This window comes from Elaeis guineensis, chromosome 1, assembly GCF_000442705.2.
Source record: "Elaeis guineensis isolate ETL-2024a chromosome 1, EG11, whole genome shotgun sequence".
NCBI classification, from domain to species: Eukaryota; Viridiplantae; Streptophyta; class Magnoliopsida; order Arecales; family Arecaceae; genus Elaeis; species Elaeis guineensis.
This window is the reverse complement of record NC_025993.2, coordinates 112565784-112585982: the sequence shown is the minus strand read 5'-3', so window position 1 is coordinate 112585982 and position 20199 is coordinate 112565784. Positions and strand designations below refer to the sequence as shown.

The window sequence follows — 20199 nt, the reverse complement described above, 5'->3', positions numbered from 1 at the left end:
TGATTAGCATGATTAACTGTGATTTTTTTGACTATAAAATTGTTTCTTAAGGCTAGCGAGAGTAATATGACATTTTAGACAACTTAATATGATAGATGTTCTCAAGATGGCAAGACCATCTCAGAGACCATCTTTATAGATTTTACTTGCAATGGTTGAAGCTCCAATGTCTATATAGAATACCAAATTGGGACACAAATAAATCTTTTGTGTTCATCGAAATTTCAAGAGTCATTACACCATCATACAATAAACATTTTTTCTAAAGAAATATGATAGGGTTGCCATGATTGAACTTTGAACATCTCACATCTATTCTTCTATTAAATTAAAACTCTCCAATGTCTTTGTTTATAAGGCTCTACTTTGTGCGACTCCAATTTTTCTTTTTTTTTTTCCTCAAAATATCAATTCCCATATTGTAGTCCTACATTTCTCAATCCAAGATGGCACTATGGCAATTCTTATAATCTTTTTTCTTTTTCAAAGAAAAAGGAGTGGAGAAGCCCTACCTACCTCACAAAAAGAATTGGAAGAAAGAAGGATAATTACTGAATGATGATAAGAGGAACAAAACAAGATATAGTGACCATAAACAAAACAACAAATAGCCCTAACAAAAGAGATAGAAGGCAGATGGATGAGCTAAGAAAAGTGCCGCATTAGATAGAGGAGTATAAAAGACATCTGCATATATATATATATATAGTTGGATATTTTATCTGTGGTAGAATTAATCAATCATTTCATCCATATGTACATATCATAACTGATAGCCTTTAATAACTATCCATTGCAGCTCTTGGCTGCACATGTTTGTTAGTGCTTCTCACTAACAGCCTTTAATAACTATAGAGAGCACTCAATAGGTGCATCAGAGGAAGAAATAATTAAGGGCATAAGAAAAGAAATTTCAACTATGGGTCTTCACTTGATATTTTGTATTTGTTGCTATTTTCATATATGATTGTATGTCTGACGGCATACACACATTGTTTAGCTAATATAAGTTACAGCCAACTCTAGTCATCAATTACATGATACAATAGTCGACATATCCAATCTGAAAATATTGTCAAGTGAAGGTCATATGATGGTACCAATATGAAAATCAATCCATTTGGGCCCTTGAAATGACAAAGGATTTTTGAAAAGAAAAAGTGAGTTTTAGGATCAGGACCTTGGCATACTGATTTATAAGGCTGCAAATAAGTTGGTTCAATTTGTGACCTGACCTGATTCTTCATGTTCATTGACTGAGTTTGAGAATGAAATATTTAGGATTTGAAATTCCTATCCCTCTATCAATTGTTTTGAATGGTGGTTTGCTTATTGGTGCTACTTATATGTTGATGAAGATCCGATTCCATTCACGTAAAAGATCGTGCTATAATTCCACTCCACCACTATTCTTTAGATAAAGCCATTCATTCTTTGTGTTGTAACCTTTTTTTTTTTGGTTTGAAAATGCTGAGGCAAGAGCCACCTGCACAAACTAGCTTATACTATACAGACATTGAGGCTTCGACAATCATTGGATGATTTTCATATCAACCTTCTATCAATGCCAAACTCCATTAATTTTCTGTCACAGGATTGTTGGTAGATGATGCTCTCTATTGAAGTTGCATATATTTACAGGGGAGTTAATAGTATAGTTGATTGAATGGTGTCTTATATAGCTAACCACACTAAGTCTATATTATAGAATTCAGCAACAAATATTTCGGTTCAATTGTCAAATATTTTATTTTCTAAGTTTTATAGATTTATCTTTACTCGATGGTTTAATTCATCCAATTTATCCAAAAAAACAACAATTTAAGCCTATTCTCACCGGACCTAAGTCTTTATTCTCGAGCCACCTGCATAATCTAAACTATATGGTATCGGAATAATTTGAACCTATTAATTGCCGAATCAAATTCTTTATTTGCATGAAAAATCTTCAACTGAGAACAAAACTCTTGAAGGACAATATTGCTCAACATTCAAACACCTGATCCTTTGTTTTTAGGCAAGGACGGGTAGCCATTGAGCTACAGTAGCTTGTAACTAATTCTTTTGTCACCTTGAGGACATAGCATCAATTATGCCCTTTTTAATCTTGGGTTATATAATCTAGACTAAACGTAATGAGAAATGAATGCATTATGTTGGGTATAGGTCATGCCCTAAACCTAAAATTTCACCTGGTTAGTGAATGCATGATCTGATGGGCCTAAAGTTTTTTCCCCATAAAGCCAACTTCTCAGTAGGAATTTCACCTGGTTAGTGACCCCTTCTAATTTGCAAAAGCTATCTAGAAAAAAAGCCTCTTATTCCTCTCCAACCATATGTCTCAACTAATTACTATTACTATTATGTCCCATCCCCTTCTCCATTATAATCTAGTATATACCTTCCTTCATCAGATCCAAAAGTGTTGCAAGCCATTTGGAAAGGAAGATATCCATAATACTGCCTCAAAAAAAGAAGATAGATTGCAAGAGCAAAGTATGCCCAAAGTTTGGATGAACAACTAATAAGCAATGTTTCAGGGAGACAAAAGGATAGATAATCAGAGAGTGACTTTGGAGAGATGAGAATGGAGAGTGTGAGCGAAAGATTTAAATCTAAATATTTTCTAATTTTTTATTTCATATTTCTATTAATGATTTGAGATAACATCAAATCTATTAGCAAGTCTCTGCTCTCTCCATATAATTATTGATGCAGAAATCTGTCTCAATGTCAAATTTGATTGGAGTTGGATGGCGATGGTAGGTCGGTGATAGTTGGACGGCGGCAATAGGACCTGCAAGAAAAGTCCTTAACTAGAGGTTGCTTCGATAGAGACCCTCCGATGCTCAAGTCAGAAATCCGGTAACAGAAGAAAAGGAGTGGAGAGGGGAGATTTCATACCTTGGGGATCCCCTATAAATCTTTATTTATAGGCGGAGGCTGAAGAGCCGTAAGAAGATAAAAATCAAGTGATTGATCTTAACTTTTCTGGAGAGATCTGACCATTATTCTTTTCTTATTTGGAGAGATTTTGATTATTATATTTTCTTATCTGCATTGCTGTAGCAGCCGTTTGAATTTTGAAAGAGAGCTAATTAGAATCAGCTCATTGCTGGGTCGACTAGCATCAAGGATCAATGGAGATGGCTTGCTGGAGCAAAGACCGCAGCCAAAAATTGGATCGATAATTGGAGCAAATAAATCAAGAGAATCTGATGGGGCCCAAGATATCCTTATATGCTTCACATCTTCGATCAAGACAAAATTACCCCCAACACAATCTTTAGAATTCATGAGTTGACAATGTAAAACCCTAGCATGGAACCAAGAGCGGCTTGGGAAGGCTTATATTATGCAACTAGTCCTCATGGCTTCAAATATTGATTTATAGAGAGACTCCTCTCCAATATTGTGATGCTTATCCCATATTATTGGTTGTTAAAAGTACTATATTTAGGTTAGCGTCCATCGAAGCCGTGCATGTGTATATGGAGGCCAATTGTGCATCATTGCATGTGTTTAGCCCTGTAAGGCTACCGTTTTGAAACCCATTAAAACAAAGAGAAAGAAAACTTAGCTAACGATAGCGGCCCATAAAAGGCCCATTAACTCATCAATCACCAACCCATTAAACAAACCCTCGGTCGCAAAACCCTCTCAAACCCGCTGCTCTTCCTTCCGTGTTCTCCCTGCCCCCCTCGCCGGGACCTCCCAAACCATCGCAAGAATCACGGCCGCCATCGATGGCGACGCCATCTCTGGTTGGCCTGAAGCGGAACTACCGGTGCGTCTCCTCGCTGCAGCAGTTTTACAGCGGGGGCGCCTTCGCCGTCTCCTCCGACGGCTCCTTCCTCGCCTGCGCCTGCGGCGAGCAGATCAAGGTCGTTGACACTGCTGATGCCTCCGTTCGGGCGACCATCGAGGGCGACTCCGAGGCCGTCACCGCCCTCGCCCTCAGCCCCGACGACCGCTTCCTCTTCTCCGCGAGCCACAGTCGTCTGATTCGCGTCTGGGACCTTTCCTCCCTCAAGTGCATCCGTTCTTGGAAGGTATACTCAACGACATCAAATAAATAGAGAAAATTGCAAGAAGACTTATCATCACTATTTTCTTGGTTTCTCATATCTTCCCTTTTTTTTTTTTTTGTTTAATTTTACTTTTTCCAGTTGAAATAAAGTCGTGTTTTGTTTTCCACTGAGCTGAATTGCAGCACTCAGAAACAGGATAAACATGGCAACTAGGTTCTTCGAATATAAAAGTCTCAATTTTGGTTATTTGTAGTGGTACAAATAGACATATCTGTGGTAAAAAGTTATTGGCGAAGAATGTAAAGTTCATTGTTTTATAAGTCAGGATTAACCTTACAATGTATGGTGCTTGTTTATTTATTCTTTTAAAATTAACTGGTTCGACTTTGGTAAATACTGTGTAATACTTAGTTTGTTTAATATAAAGAAAAACCAGTTTTTGTAGCGATTGTTTGAGATTTTCGCAGAAATCATTATATTCTAATATTACTATGCTTGTATGTTTTAAAGAATCTCTAATCATAGCAGGACGAAATGGTTCTAGTGCTTCTCAAATTATCTTTCTCGCTAGAGGTTATATAAGGCTCAGCATAAAATTAACATAGGTGAGTGGGCTAAAAGATAACAGAGTGAAGGGAATCATGTAGCACCCATACTAATCTGATTTCTATAACTGCTGGAAATAAAAAAAGAAAGCTATAGTTGACATCGTTGTTCCATTAAGGAGTTTGATGAATATTCTGTGTTCTCTGTATATAGAGGAAACATATTTACATATTTACTTATTTTTGACTAGGGACATGATGGTCCAGTGATGGGCATAGCATGCCATTCTTCTGGCGGATTGATTGCTACAGCAGGGGCAGATAAAAGGGTCTGTGTCTGGGATGTGGATGGTGGCTTTTGCACACATTTCTTCAAAGGTCACCAAGGTGTTGTGACGAGCATTGCATTCCATAGTGATCCAAACCGCTTACTAGTAAGTGCAAAACATGCAAGTATTATTCTTGTGTGATTTCACAAAAATGTTATTTATTATAGCATGGTTATTGTGCCATTTATTTTTGGCCTATCCTTTTGCCTTTGTATGTGCATACTGTTGCTTTACTGTAGCTGTGAAACAAAGGATGTGGTAAATGCTAAACATTGTTTATTGACTTTATTCAACACAAGTAGATCAAAACATAACTTTGTATATTACAATGGAAATGGGGTGGCAAGTTCACTAAACTCAGAAAAAGCTATATATATTCACTACTGTAATCGGAGCTGGACCATATGATGGATATTCATATGTTAATGTTGTCACACTATGCTTTTTTAATGCTTTTGGGCATGTGAAGTGAACTCAGAGATATTAATATAACAACCCAAGACAAAAGAAAAATGCCATGACATACTGATGATGACAATCTTGTTCATATGTGATAGAGTTGCCATCCATCAAGACTTCCAAGACTTTGCTAGTCTATGAATTCCATGTATGATGGAGGCATGCACTTGATAAAAGTGGCTGAGTTGTTTCTCAATCTTTCATGCATGCCTCTGCCTTCAAATAAAATGAAGATTGGTCTTCTAGTGCATCTAGACTGACACAATGGACCACTTATTTTCTGGCATAATGTTATACAGATGCATTGATATTTCACAAAGAACCCTTGTGTGTAACATTTGTAGAGGTTACAATTGCTTTGTGCTGTGAAGCATTTTTCTCTCTTTGTGCTACCGCTGGTCCATTAATTTATTCTTTTCATTGGCAAGAGAAATTCGAATGTGGTGACAGAACATCTAAATGTGATGATTTTCACTCTTTTATCTTTGAGTCTTTGGATATCTGCATTTTGTATTTGACCAGATGTGATGAATGTCCCAGCTTTTATCAGGAAGTGATGATGCAAGCATACGAGTTTGGAATCTTGAAAGTAAAAAGTGTGTTGCAGTGATGGAAAAACACTTCTCGCCGGTGACTTCCTTGGCACTATCTGAAGATGGACAAACTTTGCTCAGTGCTGGAAGAGATAAGGTATGGATGAAATTTTTAATCTTGCTTAACCATGTATATATTGCAGATATCTCAAAAAAAGGTTGCTTTTTTGACATAGTTCAATATGTTTGATGTTTATGCATTGCTTCGGATGGTCGATATATGCTAAAAACATGAAGTTTAATATGATTCAAGCTTTCATGATGACTTATGTTACGGATTTCCATAATTTATTTTTAATGGGGGATGACATTTTGCCAGTAATGGTGAAACTATTAACTTTTTCTACATGGTACATGCTGTTGGAATTAAATTATTTTGGTCTATATGATTTTCTCCTTATTAACACCTTTCATCTTACTTTCTTTCTTTCTTATACTGAAGAGAATACAGGACACCACCACCATTGTTCTGAGGTGGATGGTTTGACATTGGATTATCACTTTGCAATTAGAAAGAAGCTCCAAATATGAAAAAAAATTAAAGAACCAGTTGCTCCAACTATAACATAAATTAGATAATTATATAAATTGGATAATTAATTTTTATTAATGCTCGGAGGTTAAACCATGGTGGTGATATTTGAAGAGAAGAGAAGATTTTTCTTATCATCTTAGTTGACATGAAGGAACTATGATAATGTACTGTGAGAGGTAATATCCAGGTTGAAAGAAATTATACATTAAAAATGTAACATTTGGATATGATAGAGCAACGACAAATGATATAGCTACGACAATAGAAGTGAATTCCGCCCCAAGGGGCCAAGAGTTGACAGCAAATCCATTTCACTGCACAAATTACAATTATGATAGATGGGATGACAACTAATATTTTTGGAAAGTTCCCATAACCATGCAATTTTTAGACAATATAGCTAATTGCTGAGACTAAGGTGGCATTAAGTGCTGTGTAAGAATTATTGGAAGGGTGTGAAGGGATTGAAAACTAGAACTAAAGCAAAGCATAGGGCTTTATTTAGTAGAAATAAAGATGATCATGGCATCTTGGGACTGTTACACAAAAGAATGATAGAATAAAAAAGATCTAATAGAAGTAGAGCATGCAAGACACAATAAAACCTGATATTGACTATAATAAGTCGTATAAAACTGCATCTTACAGCATGTTTTGCAATAAAAATGATGCATGTAGACAAGATAACATGGGCGAGGAAAACATTCACATGAGCATTTAGTAAAAGTAAGATCAAGTGATTGAGAAATGGATGCAATAGATAAAATAGAGTTGCGTTAATTGTGGGTAAAAGGGTGGATCGCTGGCTGACATGGTTTGGGCATGTCTAGCAAAGAAATAAGCAGTCCTTGGAAAGGGTGGAGCTTTGCATTGTGTTGAAGGGATGACAAAGAGAAAACTTTAGAAAGTATGTGCAGGATTTGTGAAAATGTTTTCGAAAAGCTTAGAATAACAACTGATGCAACCCTTGGTCAGTTTGATGGGCTAAGAACCTTCCACAAAGCTAAAGTAAAATATCTAGTACAAGTTTGGTACAAGATTCGCGGACTCGATATCGGAGTCCGTGCCGGCCGACTGGCGGTATGGGTCGGTACGGTCTGTATCATATCGGACTAGCGCGAACCGACACAAGGAAGGGAATTGAAAGGAGAAAAAGAGAGAAAGAGAGAGAAATAGAGAGAGAGGGGGGAAGAAAGAAGAGGGAGGGGAAGGAGTCGGAGGGGCCATCGTGGCCGTTGGACGACGTCTCTGTTTTACAGATTTTTTTAAAAAAATCGAAACTTATGTGAAGCCGGCAAATCATTTGCCGGCTTCACTGTTTTTGCTTTTTAAAAAAAAAATTCAAAAAAATGAAGCCGACAATCTGATTGCGGACTTCACTATTTTTAAATTTTTTAAAAAAATCTCTTAAACAGTGAAGCCAGCAAATGATTTGCCGCCTTCACTGTTCATCTCTGTTTTTAAAAAAGGGCCGATGCGTGAACAATCGTTGTCGCTCCTGTTCCGTGGCCGCGACTCCACTCGCACGATTTCTGCCGTCCGCTGGCCACGGCGCCATCCATAAACCTCTGATAGCCCCTCCGCCGTCCCATCCTCCCTTCGGTAAGTTGTTCTCCCCTCTCTCTCTTTTTCTCTCGTTTAACAGTCTTATCAGGTGAACGGAGCCGCGAAGGCTTCCGCGGCCCTCCGACGGCCGCCACAGGCCACTGGCGGTCTCCGGCGGCCCCTCCTCTCTCTCCCTCTCCTCTCTCTCTTCCTCTGTTTTCCTCTTTTTTTCTTTCGGCGTTGGCATGTGCCGCTTTTCAAGCCGGAATCATCCTGGTTCCCTGTCGATTCAATTCGGCATGCCCCGAGCCGTCTGATTCAGGATGGTTCTGAAAACCTTGGACAGGTAGTTATTGCGATGATCATGAGGGAAAATGTTGCTTCGTTGTATACTTCAGTTCACTAACTCTTTGGTCATAATGTTTTGATAAATGTAATAAAATTATTATGTCACATCATTTTCTAAATATTGAAGCATAATATTGTTAGATCTTGGTTCTTTTCTTGGTTACATAGCGTAGGTTGCTGCAAATCCTTGCGTAGAGTTTGCTGTTATGTGCATATATATTAAGTGATGTTATGCAATAGTTGTATCTATAATCTATGGACTTCTTATTTGTTATTTTTTAAAAATAACTGATTCATGTTGCATTATTTTCTGGAAAAGTGAAAGTATCATCCTAGCCCACCATCTAATGAAGGTCTAGCCACAATATTTCACTCCAAACATTTTAGTTTCCCTATTCCCTGCATTAGATTCGGTGTTAGTGGCTTGCTTAGCTTTTCTAAATGATGGTTAATCTGTAGTTCCATTTTCAATTGTTTAATCTGTCAGCCTAATTGTTGCCAATAATCTGGTATATGTATGGTGACACACTTGTTTTTGTTATTGACAATATCTACTAGAGCAGTGCAATCACCTTGTTCCCTTACATTTAACAATAACCTTTTAGGCAGTCGCTTTTAATAGGAGCTTGTTGCTGATGCTGTACTAATTTAAGGATTGACACTTTTAAACTTACAACTTGAGGTGGAAGTAAATTCTTTGAGAATGTGGGTAGATTATTTGTTCTAATCTTTTTATGAGGACAGGTGAGGATGGGCTGAAGGAATTCTCTCAAATCATCATTCATGCAGGGAGGATTCACTTCACATAAAGGAAGAGAAATTTGACATGAAATCTCCATCCAATTTTAATAATTATTCCTATAGTGATATTTGGGGAAATAAACTGGGTGACTAACTATGGATAAATATTCTGACTAATGAGTATAGATAGTATGTTTGGCAAAAATATTCAGAATTAAATATGACTATCTATGCATCTGGTTCTTCCAAATAAATATGGGATCAATGTCGAACTTTCTTTTTTCTTCTCTGTTCACTTTTATTCTTCGGTATCTCTCCAGTCATGGTTTGATTACAATTCCTTCAACTTTTTCTTCCCATTAATGTGAGGAATGAAGACCCTTCTGTCCATTTTGGTAAATAATCCTCTTATAACTTGTGCTTTTCTCCTTCCTTTTTTATCACTTTCTTGGTTACTTTCTCTATCTACCTACTAAGTTGCTGCTTTTCTTGCACCCCATTTGGCTCATGTTTGCTTTCCTGTATACCATTCTTTCTTGCTAGTTATTTGTTGTTTTGGCCTTGGATATCTGTCAGCAGTCCTATTTTTTTGGATCACATCAAATCAGATCAATCTCCTTTGGGCCACCATAAAATCTAGATAACTATGGTTTAACTCGCGGAGATGGTGTTATCTTATGGGATATGATCATGCTTATTAGTCAGTTATCTTCTGTGCTAGAAGTGAAACATGCTTGGTTTTTTCTTTGTTGTGTTGGCTGTTTTGAATTATATTTGCTGGTCTTGATGTTATCTGCTGAATTGTTGAGTTACAAATGTTAACATGGATCTGCAAAAACATTTAGACCTGATTAAGCAACCTTAGTCTCCATCAGCAACATTGCTTGCATTCTGTATGACATGCTATGATACTTAAATTCTGTAATTCAATTTAATGTTCAGATCCTTTTCTTAGTCTATTACACCAATTATCTGAACATAGTATGCATGAGAAACCTCCTTGAGTGAACACTTGAATGCATGAGTTGACAATTTCTAAAAATAGTCTCTCTCAAATTTCACTTGAACCTTGACTTCTTACTTTCAAACCCTAATCAGCCTATTCAATAGAACAACTTAAAGTTTATACAGAAAATTAGTAATCTTATTTGATTGGCTGAACTGGCTTGGCTTTTTGATTGGCCTTACAATTTGTTCTTCAGAAAATTGATGTTGGATAGGATCTGACTATTTTTTTGTTTGGTTTACTTCTATGTGGTTGTATATGACATACCTTGTTATTCCTTCATTTTCTGTTTGGCTATTTTGCTTCTTTTGTTAAAATACTGTCTGAAACATCTCCAATTTGCATGTAGTTGCCATCCCTCATAAACGTATCTTATATCATGCAACCTATTCTTGTTATTTTAAGTTAGCAGAAAGAAACTAATCGAGAAAGCTACCTCAGGTCGTGAATATATGGGACCTGCATAATTATATCTTTAAGATCACAATACCGACATATGAGATGGTGGAAACTGTTTCCGTTATTCAATTGGGGACTAGCTTGTCAGCTTGTTTGGGCCTGTCTGAATTGCCAGCTGGGAAGAGAAAAGCAAGTAGTTCGCCAATTTATTTTTTGACAGTCGGTGAGCGTGGAATTGTACGCGTGTGGAACTCAGAAGGGTATATGATTGTTCTACAAACTTTGGATTAGTCACTGCTAGTTCTTTCATTGCTTCAATTTCTTCTGTATATTGCTTATGGAACTAATCCTAGTTTTACTTTTCCAACAGTGCAGTTTGTATGTATGAGCAGCAATCTTCAGATGCAACTCTTAGCTCAGATGAGGAAGACTCCAGAAGAGGATTTACATCAGCTGTGATATTACCGTCGGATCAAGGATTGCTCTGTGTTACTGCCGACCAGCAGTTTCTGTTTTATTCCCCTATCAAATCTGTTGAAGGGGAATTTGAGTTGAACCTGTGCAAACGTCTTGTTGGTTATAACGAAGAGATTCTTGATATGAGGTTCTTGGGTGGAGATGAACAGTATCTTGCTGTGGCTACAAATTTGGAACAGGTAAGCTGTTGTTTTATCTGGTTTTCTAATTTAAATTTATTTCATTCATCCTGTTGATCATGGTAATTTTGATGATGTTGTTGACAGATTTATTGCAAAATGGATTTTATTTTGGTTGCAATCATCTATATTGCTTTCTTTTCTTATCCTCACATTTTATGTATCTTATTTGTATAAAATTGTTTTCTTTTGATGCTTTTTAGGCTTCTTACATTCTATTTGAGGTGGCACTTCCAATCTATTCTGAGAATTTAATCTTGCCTCTTGTGCAGGTGCGAGTTTATGATGTTGCATCCATGTCATGTGCTTATGTATTGTCAGGGCACACAGATATTGTTGTGTGCCTTGACACATGCATTTCAAGTTCAGGGAGGACACTAGTGGTAACTGGAAGCAAGGACAATAGTGTAAGTAACCTTCCTTCTAACTCACAATCATCAATGAAGTGACCGGCCATATAGATTGCTGGAAATTAAGAGTTGGCCTGGAGTTTAACAGTAGGGCCATTTACATAATGTAGCTTGAACAATGGCTTTTACCTGGTATTTAGTTGTGCACCTTTTATAGCAGTTGTCAATTAGTATCTCTGAAAAATGATCATATCTCATTGAGCATTCAATTGTGCTGGTTCTTCCCTACGGTTGTTATGAGCTTAAGTGTTCTTCTTATTCTTTTCCCTCTCTTTCCCCCACCCTGTTCTCTCTGTTTATTCTGCTTTTTATTCACTCTCAGATATTTAATGGAGAACTAATCCTCTAAGGCATTTTTACCTTTTCCATTGCGTTCAAAGTGATTTGATCTCTTTTTGGTTATAGGTGAGAGTGTGGGACATTGAAAGCAGACATTGCATAGGTATTGGTAGAGGCCATATGGGAGCTGTTGGAGCAGTTGCTTTTTCGAAGAAACGGAAGAGTTTTTTTGTTAGTGGCAGTTGGTGAGTTTGCCAAGAAAATATAATAACTGATCTTTGTTTGCTGTGCCCATCTTGCAGTCCTCCCCCCCTCTTTTCCTTATCATATGCCAATTAATGCATCAGATGGAACAAGCCAGCCTGTTTTGCTTATTCTAGCAGAATCTTTTATTTTATTTTCTGTTTTTAAGTTTTAGCTAGTAGTTTGACGCATGCTTTCTTTTGTCTCATGCATGTTTTGTCCATCCATCTTGGTCTCTTTATCTCTCTCCTTTAATACATTGGATGGAAAACTTAGACTGTTTTGCTTAATCTAGCAGGAAGTTTATTCCATTTTTAAGTTTTAGCTGCCAGTCAGATGCTTGCTTTCTTTTGTTCTCATAGGCCTCATGAGACTTTTACTTCTATAAAAATGTTTTCACATACTCATTCTATTACTTGTCAGAAATCTCTGACAACTTGATTTTGGGAATTTTGAAGGTTAAAACGGAACAAGCTCTTTCTTCAAATTAACTGATTTATGTAGATTTTGACTAATTTTTTGTTTTCTCATATATTGGCTCAACATGTTTGTCAAACTCTTCAACTCTAAGAAGAAATGGTTTTATGAGCTGGTTTGCCTACAAATGAGAGGAGTTAGCTTTCTGTTACTTTTTGACATTGAAAAGCTTTAGCCATTGACCAAAGCGCTGGTGTATACTAGTTTGTACCTGCCATATTGTACAAGTACTAACAACTTGGTATGGAACTGTACTGACACATGGTATGACATCTCAGTTTTGCTGTGCCGGCGCCATTAGGCATGGCATGTGTCAATGTGATATTGCACTGATAAGGCACTGCTGCTAGTACTATAAACCTTGGGCCTTCAACAAATGTCCCAAATGTCTTCTATTTACTTTTCCCTAGCTTAGCCACAAGAATTCTGTTATAGCAGAACATGAGTTAGTTCTTAGAAATTGATTTTCTAGATGGTTAAATAATGAAATTATCTTATGAGTACGTAGCTGAATTTACTATAATAAATTATATACATGTTGAAATGCTACACGAATATCTTAGATGGGATACAGATATTATAGGGGCAAGGAGCAACATTAGTTGAGATTGCTAAAATATGATAGTCCAAAACATTAATTGGTGTTGCTGCATTTCTCGCATGGGCTTTCTCAGATGAATAAGAGGATGTGTTCCTTCATGGTACATACAACATAGGCTGTATCACAAAGAACATAGTAACATGCACTTTCAGTATCTCAGTAAACTTGCATTCTATGATTTGCTGTGATTTAAAAGAACTGTTTGTTTGAATTGTATGTAGATTCAAACAGTGACAGCACAATGTATCAACTGTTCAGTCCACTCAGTGTTGTTTTGGTGTTGCAAAGGTTTTGGTCGCTGTTAACTGATGCTGATGTGTTTTGTCTTTACCAGAGCTTGTTTTCCTTAATTGTTTTGAGGGCTTGTGTAAGATTCCTGCTTTAAATGTACGGGAGGAAATTTCATTAATTTAGTTAATTAACATTTGTTTGTGCAACATACAGAATTACACATTTGATTGATTATTGTTGTCACAGTTGTTAAACAACTTGGACCAATATCTAATTTTTTGTGAACAGATTCAATTTCTGGTTGATTTTTTCTTATAATAGTACTTGGATTCTGGGAGTTCACTTAATTATTGGCTTAAATCTCTCCAAACCTTTAGCATGAGTGGAGGTTTATTTTTATAAGAAACACTTGAGTTTATTATTTATTTATTTATTTATTTTTTTGTGGGACAAATGACATGTGCGGCTCACAATATGATGCTTTGGAATTGGGCTGAAATATATATATATTTTTTCCTTTTCATATATCTGAGTACATTGTTGACTATGGCACTGCTTCATCTAATGTCATATTGTTGCTGTTTTACCAGTGATCGTACAATTAAAGTGTGGAGTATGGAAGGTGTTGCTGAAGATGCTGATCAGGAGATTGTACTAAAAGCAAAAGCTGTTGTAGCTGCACATGATAAAGACATTAATTCTCTTGCTGTCTCCCCGAATGATAGTCTTGTTTGCAGTGGTTCTGAGGTTAATATGTTATCCTGCTACAAATATTTTTAGCTTGTCCTATTAAACGTATTTTGGATTGTTGATAAATGTTCTGTACACCTTTCTTTTGTTTAGGATCATACTGCTTGCTTATGGCGGCTTCCCGATCTGGTATCTGTAGCTGTACTTAAGGGGCACAGGAGGGGAATTTGGTCTGTGGAGTTCTCTCCAGTAGATCAATGTGTAATGACAGCTTCTGGTGATAGAAGCATAAAAATATGGGCTGTTTCTGATGGTTCATGCTTAAAAACATTTGAAGGCCATACTTCAAGTGTGTTACGAGCCTCATTTCTTTCACGTGGAACCCAGTTTGTTTCATGCGGTAAATCGGCAAACTTGCTTTTGATATTAAATGTTGCATTTATTGGATTCTCGTGCACAACCTCTTTAACCTGGACATTTCTTCTTTCAGGTGGTGATGGCTTGGTCAAGCTATGGACAATCAAATCAAATGAGTGCATTGCTACTTATGATCAACATGAAGGCAAGGTAGTAAGCTGTTTCTACCTCTCTGACTTTTGTGCCATGAGAATTTTTAGCAAGAGAGAATGGAATCTTATAGTTTTAAATACATATTACACAACATGTTTTGTCGGTTTATGATGTCCTTTCACCCTCTCTGTTATGTATAGACTCCATTTTTGTGTTCTGTGGCTCTCCCTTGATGTGGGTGTACTTTGAAACTGTATATATTTGGAGCACTGCCTCTAGTGGAAATTTAACCTGACTGGCTTCTCAATATTCAAATGAACATCATAGAAGTATATGCTTATCTGTTCTCTTTTCATTAGGGCTGTAGGGCATCAGGGTCAAGCATGATGTAGATCCTACCTGCTGGCGTCCATGTTGTGGCACATGTTTTATGTGCTGTCCTTAAATTTGATTCTTTTGCATCAGTTTTGCATGTACTCTTATATTTTCTGTATATGGGTTCTGTAGTTGTCTCTCTTGATGAGGTGTCCTTTGCAACTGTATGCATTTGATGATATCGTTGTAAGATGCTGCTTATCTATTCAAACATTTGCTCCTAAAATTCCAAGTATAAGGAGCAAAATATACAGTCATCTAGAATCTTTTCGTATGAGATGCAAAGAATCCATTCACTGACAGTTTGTCATCTGATCAATATCTTAATTTTCATTATTTTATGGTCCGACCTTGTTGGGTGCATTCATTTGGTATTCAAACTGTGCTATTCTGCAATAGGTCAGGTCCAAGTTTAGATAGAGGAACTAGTATTTGGCCATGGATTCTATCAGATGTGGCCTAATCAGGTTGCTGTCTGGATCTTTAATGTCTGGTCTGATGGCCTGTGCAGGTCTGTCCAAATTTACGTCTTTATCTGTAGGAATTGTTTGATTGGATGCCTGTTCTTAATTCTCTTGTTTTGAACCTCTGAAAACCAATAAGTTAAGAGTAAGTTCATGTATTAGCTGTGACCGATAAATATTGCCTTTTTGATTGCTTTTCTGTTCAATTTTGCAACATTGGTCACCAAAAACCCATTACCTGCAAATATTTGCTATGATGCAAGGCTCCAAGATGAAGTATTGCATTCTGTATCCATCCCAATTGGGCTGGAGTGGTACTGTAGTTTGCTGTGCCAGTCACATGCTTGATCCCAATTCAGAAAACAGGCTTCTTGGCAAGGATCGAAGCAGACTGCCATGGATGATATTTTGGTACAGAAACTTCTATACCCTGCCATTCATCAACCTGCGTGGTATGTACTGACATTGGCACCGAAGTCCTTGCTATTGTCATAGATATTCCTATTTGAACACTTCTGAAGCCTTATATTTGTGCTTTGTCCTTCTGGTAGTTTGTGACATATCTCATTTCATTGATTTTTGTGCATTCTATGCACAAAAGGACTCCAATTGTTGGATGTACAGAGTCATGCGGTTGGGTCAACTTAATTATAGCATTCTTGATACCCACCATTAATTTCATTGCCGAAAAATTGACACTGCATTTAATCATTATCCCCACCCTTTGGTGCATTGCTACTTCTCAGTCCGAACTTAGACGATATCATGGATGCACATATTAACAGATCATTTACGCAGGAGAGTCTTCTAGCTGCATATTTCTGATTACTCATAACTGCATGGTTATATGAATGGATTTACCCTTTTCACTTTGTTCATTTGGTTTACAATGCAGGTTTGGGCATTGGCTGTTGGCAGGAAGACAGAAATGCTGGCTACTGGTGGTACTGATGCCATTGTTAATTTGTGGCATGACTGTACTGCTGCAGATAAGCAGGAAGCCTTTCATAAAGAAGTAAGTGCATTTGCTACCATTCATCCATGATATTAGTTGATTCAATAAGGCACTAAAAACTTGGTTTCTTCCTTTTATTTTTTTTATTTTTTCCATGCATTTTATACCTTTTTGGGATTTATCAGTCTAAACATTTATGCAGCAGCCTAAACCTCCATTATACTGTAGTTCTAACCTTGAATCATTCTTTTTCTCAAGAAATGTTTTAAATGGATTTCTACATCATGGTGCAGTCTTATTTTAGACCACTATATGTAACTACAAAAGATTGTCTCCACTACTTTTAATCTTTATGTGCTGCAACATTTTATGCTAGAGGTGAAGTGATCTCAATAATCTCAAGCATGATTCATATTTCAACAAATATCTATTGAAACCTGAATCCTTTGAAAAATTTGAGACTGATTTCTGACCTGGTTATAAGCATTTTTCAAAAGTCTGAAGCTGGGACGCACCAAACATAGATGGAAGCATCAGGCGTCAAGCCTGTGGTTGATACAGTACATTGGAATGTGTTTGGTACAAGCAAACAGTAGCATGGAAAGATTCATATAAAATTTGTCCGAAAAGGCACAATATCATGTGCTAGAATTTTTTTTTTTTTTTTTAAAAGATGGAGGCTGCTTGTGATTGCTTTTGTAATATAAAATATGTTTTGAAACCAGGTTCAAACACTTGGTTTTGATTTTAAAAGGTTGGTTCTACTGAATTTTGATTCTGAGTGTTTCGGTGGGTTTGGCAGTTTCATCTTCAGTTTCAGCAAATTTGGTCCAGCAATTATGAGAAATGAAAAAGAAAGAAAATTTAGAGAAATATAAAACAAGCAAGAACATATATATGGTAGACACTTCTAGAGGACACTATATCATTGAAAATATTTGGATTTATGGCTTTAGTGTTTATGGCTGAAAACCTATAACTGTGGATAACCATCAGAATTTATATAAAATGAATAAAAATTTTATGAAAATTATGTTATGGTGAATTGTTTGATAACAATTTTCTTATTAGACATCTGACCATTTAATTATATATCCAAATGTAAAATATGGTTATTTGAACATGTAAATTTTAACAAAAATGATGATTGGCCTCATATTGAGTACCAAGTAATAGCACATATCTTATGATCTACACAGTATGAAATAAAATTGTAATCAGATCCTTCTTATCCAAATACCTATATACTAAGCTAGTAACTAGCAAATCCAAGCTTAAATCTCGTGAATCCACTATCAACAGACTTCTCTTTCCCTTAAAAAATCCCTCTAAAATTTTAAGGTGTCTTTTAGATTTTTCGAATGGTATTTTTCTTTTGAATTTCTTAATAGCAAGCTCCCAAGCAATGTTTGAAAGTCAAGTGTACAGGCCATTACTGGGTTGAATGGCCAATATAACACCCTAGAATATACCGGACCAACCCTGCACTGCCCATATAGGAGCAGATTGGTGCGCTGCACTCATGTGGAGCAATAGTCCCATGTTGGAAAAAAAATGCTTGATCATATAAATTGAAGGCGAGGATTCTCCTTCATGTTTTGCTTTAAGTCATGAAAAATGTTGTGCAGGCGGCATCTGAAATTTAAAATTTTCAAGAGAAGCATGTGCACGTTCAGTTTTGGTTAGCTTCTCATAGTTTTCTTCAATGTGAAGTTCATTTAAAGCAGTATAGAATTTTTGAGCTTGTCATGGTTTTCTTTGATGTGAAGTTCGTTTCAAGTGGTATAAAATTTCAGTGATGATTTTATTTTTTGAGTTGTAATTGTTGCCAATACAGGAGGTTGCAATATTAAGAGGTCAAGAACTGGAAAATGCTGTATCAGCTGCTGATTATATAAGAGCAATTCAACTTGCATTTGAACTTCGAAGACCGCATAAGCTCTTTGAATTGTTTTCACAGCTATGCAGGTAGCAACAGTCTGTAAGCCTTATCTCGTTTGCTATTTGTGCTGGCTCAAATTTGGATGTCCATCCAGGATAAGAGACACTGAAGATCCAATAGAGAAAGCTCTTAGTGGTCTTGGGAAGGAAGAATTGCGAGTGCTTCTTGAATATGTTCGTGAATGGAATACAAAGCCCAAACTATGTCATGTGGCACAGTTTGTGCTTTTTCAGATTTTCAGTATCTTTCCTCCAACTGAGATTATGGAGGTAAATGCTCTCTCTCTCTCCCCCCCCCCCCATGGTTAGAATAACTTTCAATATTTATTGGTAATGTATGAATAGATTTAAAACCATTATTGCCCTCTAAGCTGAAAAGTTGCATTTAGTTTCCAACTATGAAATGGTAGTTTACTCATAACTGTTTTTATCCACAATAAATTATTATCAAATCTAAAGCCCTTAGTGCAACATAAGCCAAAGCTGCAATCTCACTGCTTCGTGGTAGTTTAATGGTATTTGTGCTTTCTGCTTCATACTAGCCAGTTGACCTAAACTTGTATGGTTTCCATTCTGTTCTGACTATTTTTCTTCACTGTTGTTGCTCTTTGCTTTGCAGTAAGTTTTCTTCCAAGAATAACCGTGATGCTCTCTGCTTATCTAGCAATTTCAATAGCCATGCACTGTATTAAAACTGAACAGCAGTTTTACTTAATTCATGCTGTTGGTCACTGGCTTTTATGCATCAAGGTTTTATTTTTTTTCATTATATGTGTGTGTGTTTCATGTAATTTTTTCAATGTGCGTGTTATCTGTTTTACTTTGACATTACTGATATTCTATCTAGATGACTATAATTGGAATATCCAATATCACCTCCTAATCAAAACAAGTAATTCTCCATTATTTGACCAAATACTGGTGTTCGTTCTTCTCAGATCAAAGGCGTTAGTGAACTCCTCGAGGGCCTAATACCGTACTCACAGAGACATTTCGGCAGGATTGACAGGCTCGTAAGAAGCACTTTTTTGTTGGATTATATTCTAACAAAAATGTCTGTTATAGATCCTGAAACTGGCACATTGCCAACAAAAGCCGAGTCTATGTTGCTCTCAGAAAATGATTTGAAAGTTGAACAAGGGTTGCCCAAAATCAACGATCAAATAGATCATACCTATGAGAGTGGTCACAATGATCCAATTCTGGTCTCTGAGATTGAGGAAAAGGTTGCTTCCAAGAAAAGAAAATCCAGGAAATCAAAAGGAGGCTCACTGAAGAAAGTCAAGGTGGCTTCACATGAGGATGGCTCTGTTATTTCAGTGGAGGCTTAATTTTTTTTTTCCCCGGCTTGCGCACCCCTTTGTTCACGAGGCTCAGATGCCCTGCATTGTTGTACTATTTAGCTTTGCGTGCTTTTACTTTTTCCTTTTCCTTTTAATGTTTTTGTTTCCTGACAAAATTGTACAACTTCTGGCCAGCAATTTATTGCTCTGGACTGTAAGCTCAGGCACGTTTGTAGATCGTGAAATTGGTGGGTGACAGATTATTTGTTTTAATGTTATACCATTGCTTTTACTGTTTCATCGTTGCTGCTTTTGGAGGGGAAAAAAAAAAAAAAACGGCTTCATTCCAAGTAATTCAGGTTTGGCTCTGCAATCGTAGCATGTATTTGTTGTCAAAGTAGGCATTTAATGGAGTTCATAAAATTAAACTATGAACTCCCTTCTTTTCTTTTATCTGAGCTAGGAAAGTCAGCCCTCTATAAAAAAAAGAGGAGTTATTGGTTATAATTTGGCTGCCAATAAGCCACATGCACTGGACATGGTCACCATGCTA

At 36.7% G+C, this 20199-nt stretch overlaps 1 protein-coding gene across 1 annotated transcript; it reads left to right on the top strand.

The window, feature by feature from the left end:
- The first annotated feature begins 3646 nt into the window (after positions 1-3646).
- On the top strand, positions 3647-19946 carry LOC105038586 (protein TORMOZ EMBRYO DEFECTIVE). Its single transcript, XM_010914433.4, has 14 exons — positions 3647-4052; positions 4828-5010; positions 5905-6054; positions 10574-10791; positions 10902-11187; positions 11460-11594; positions 12003-12121; positions 14019-14175; positions 14272-14518; positions 14609-14685; positions 16363-16482; positions 18260-18390; positions 18459-18633; positions 19302-19946. Exons 1-14 carry the CDS (start codon positions 3747-3749, stop codon positions 19692-19694), a joined length of 2697 nt encoding a protein of 898 aa, XP_010912735.1. The 5' UTR covers positions 3647-3746; the 3' UTR covers positions 19695-19946.
- Positions 19947-20199: the final 253 nt, after the last annotated feature.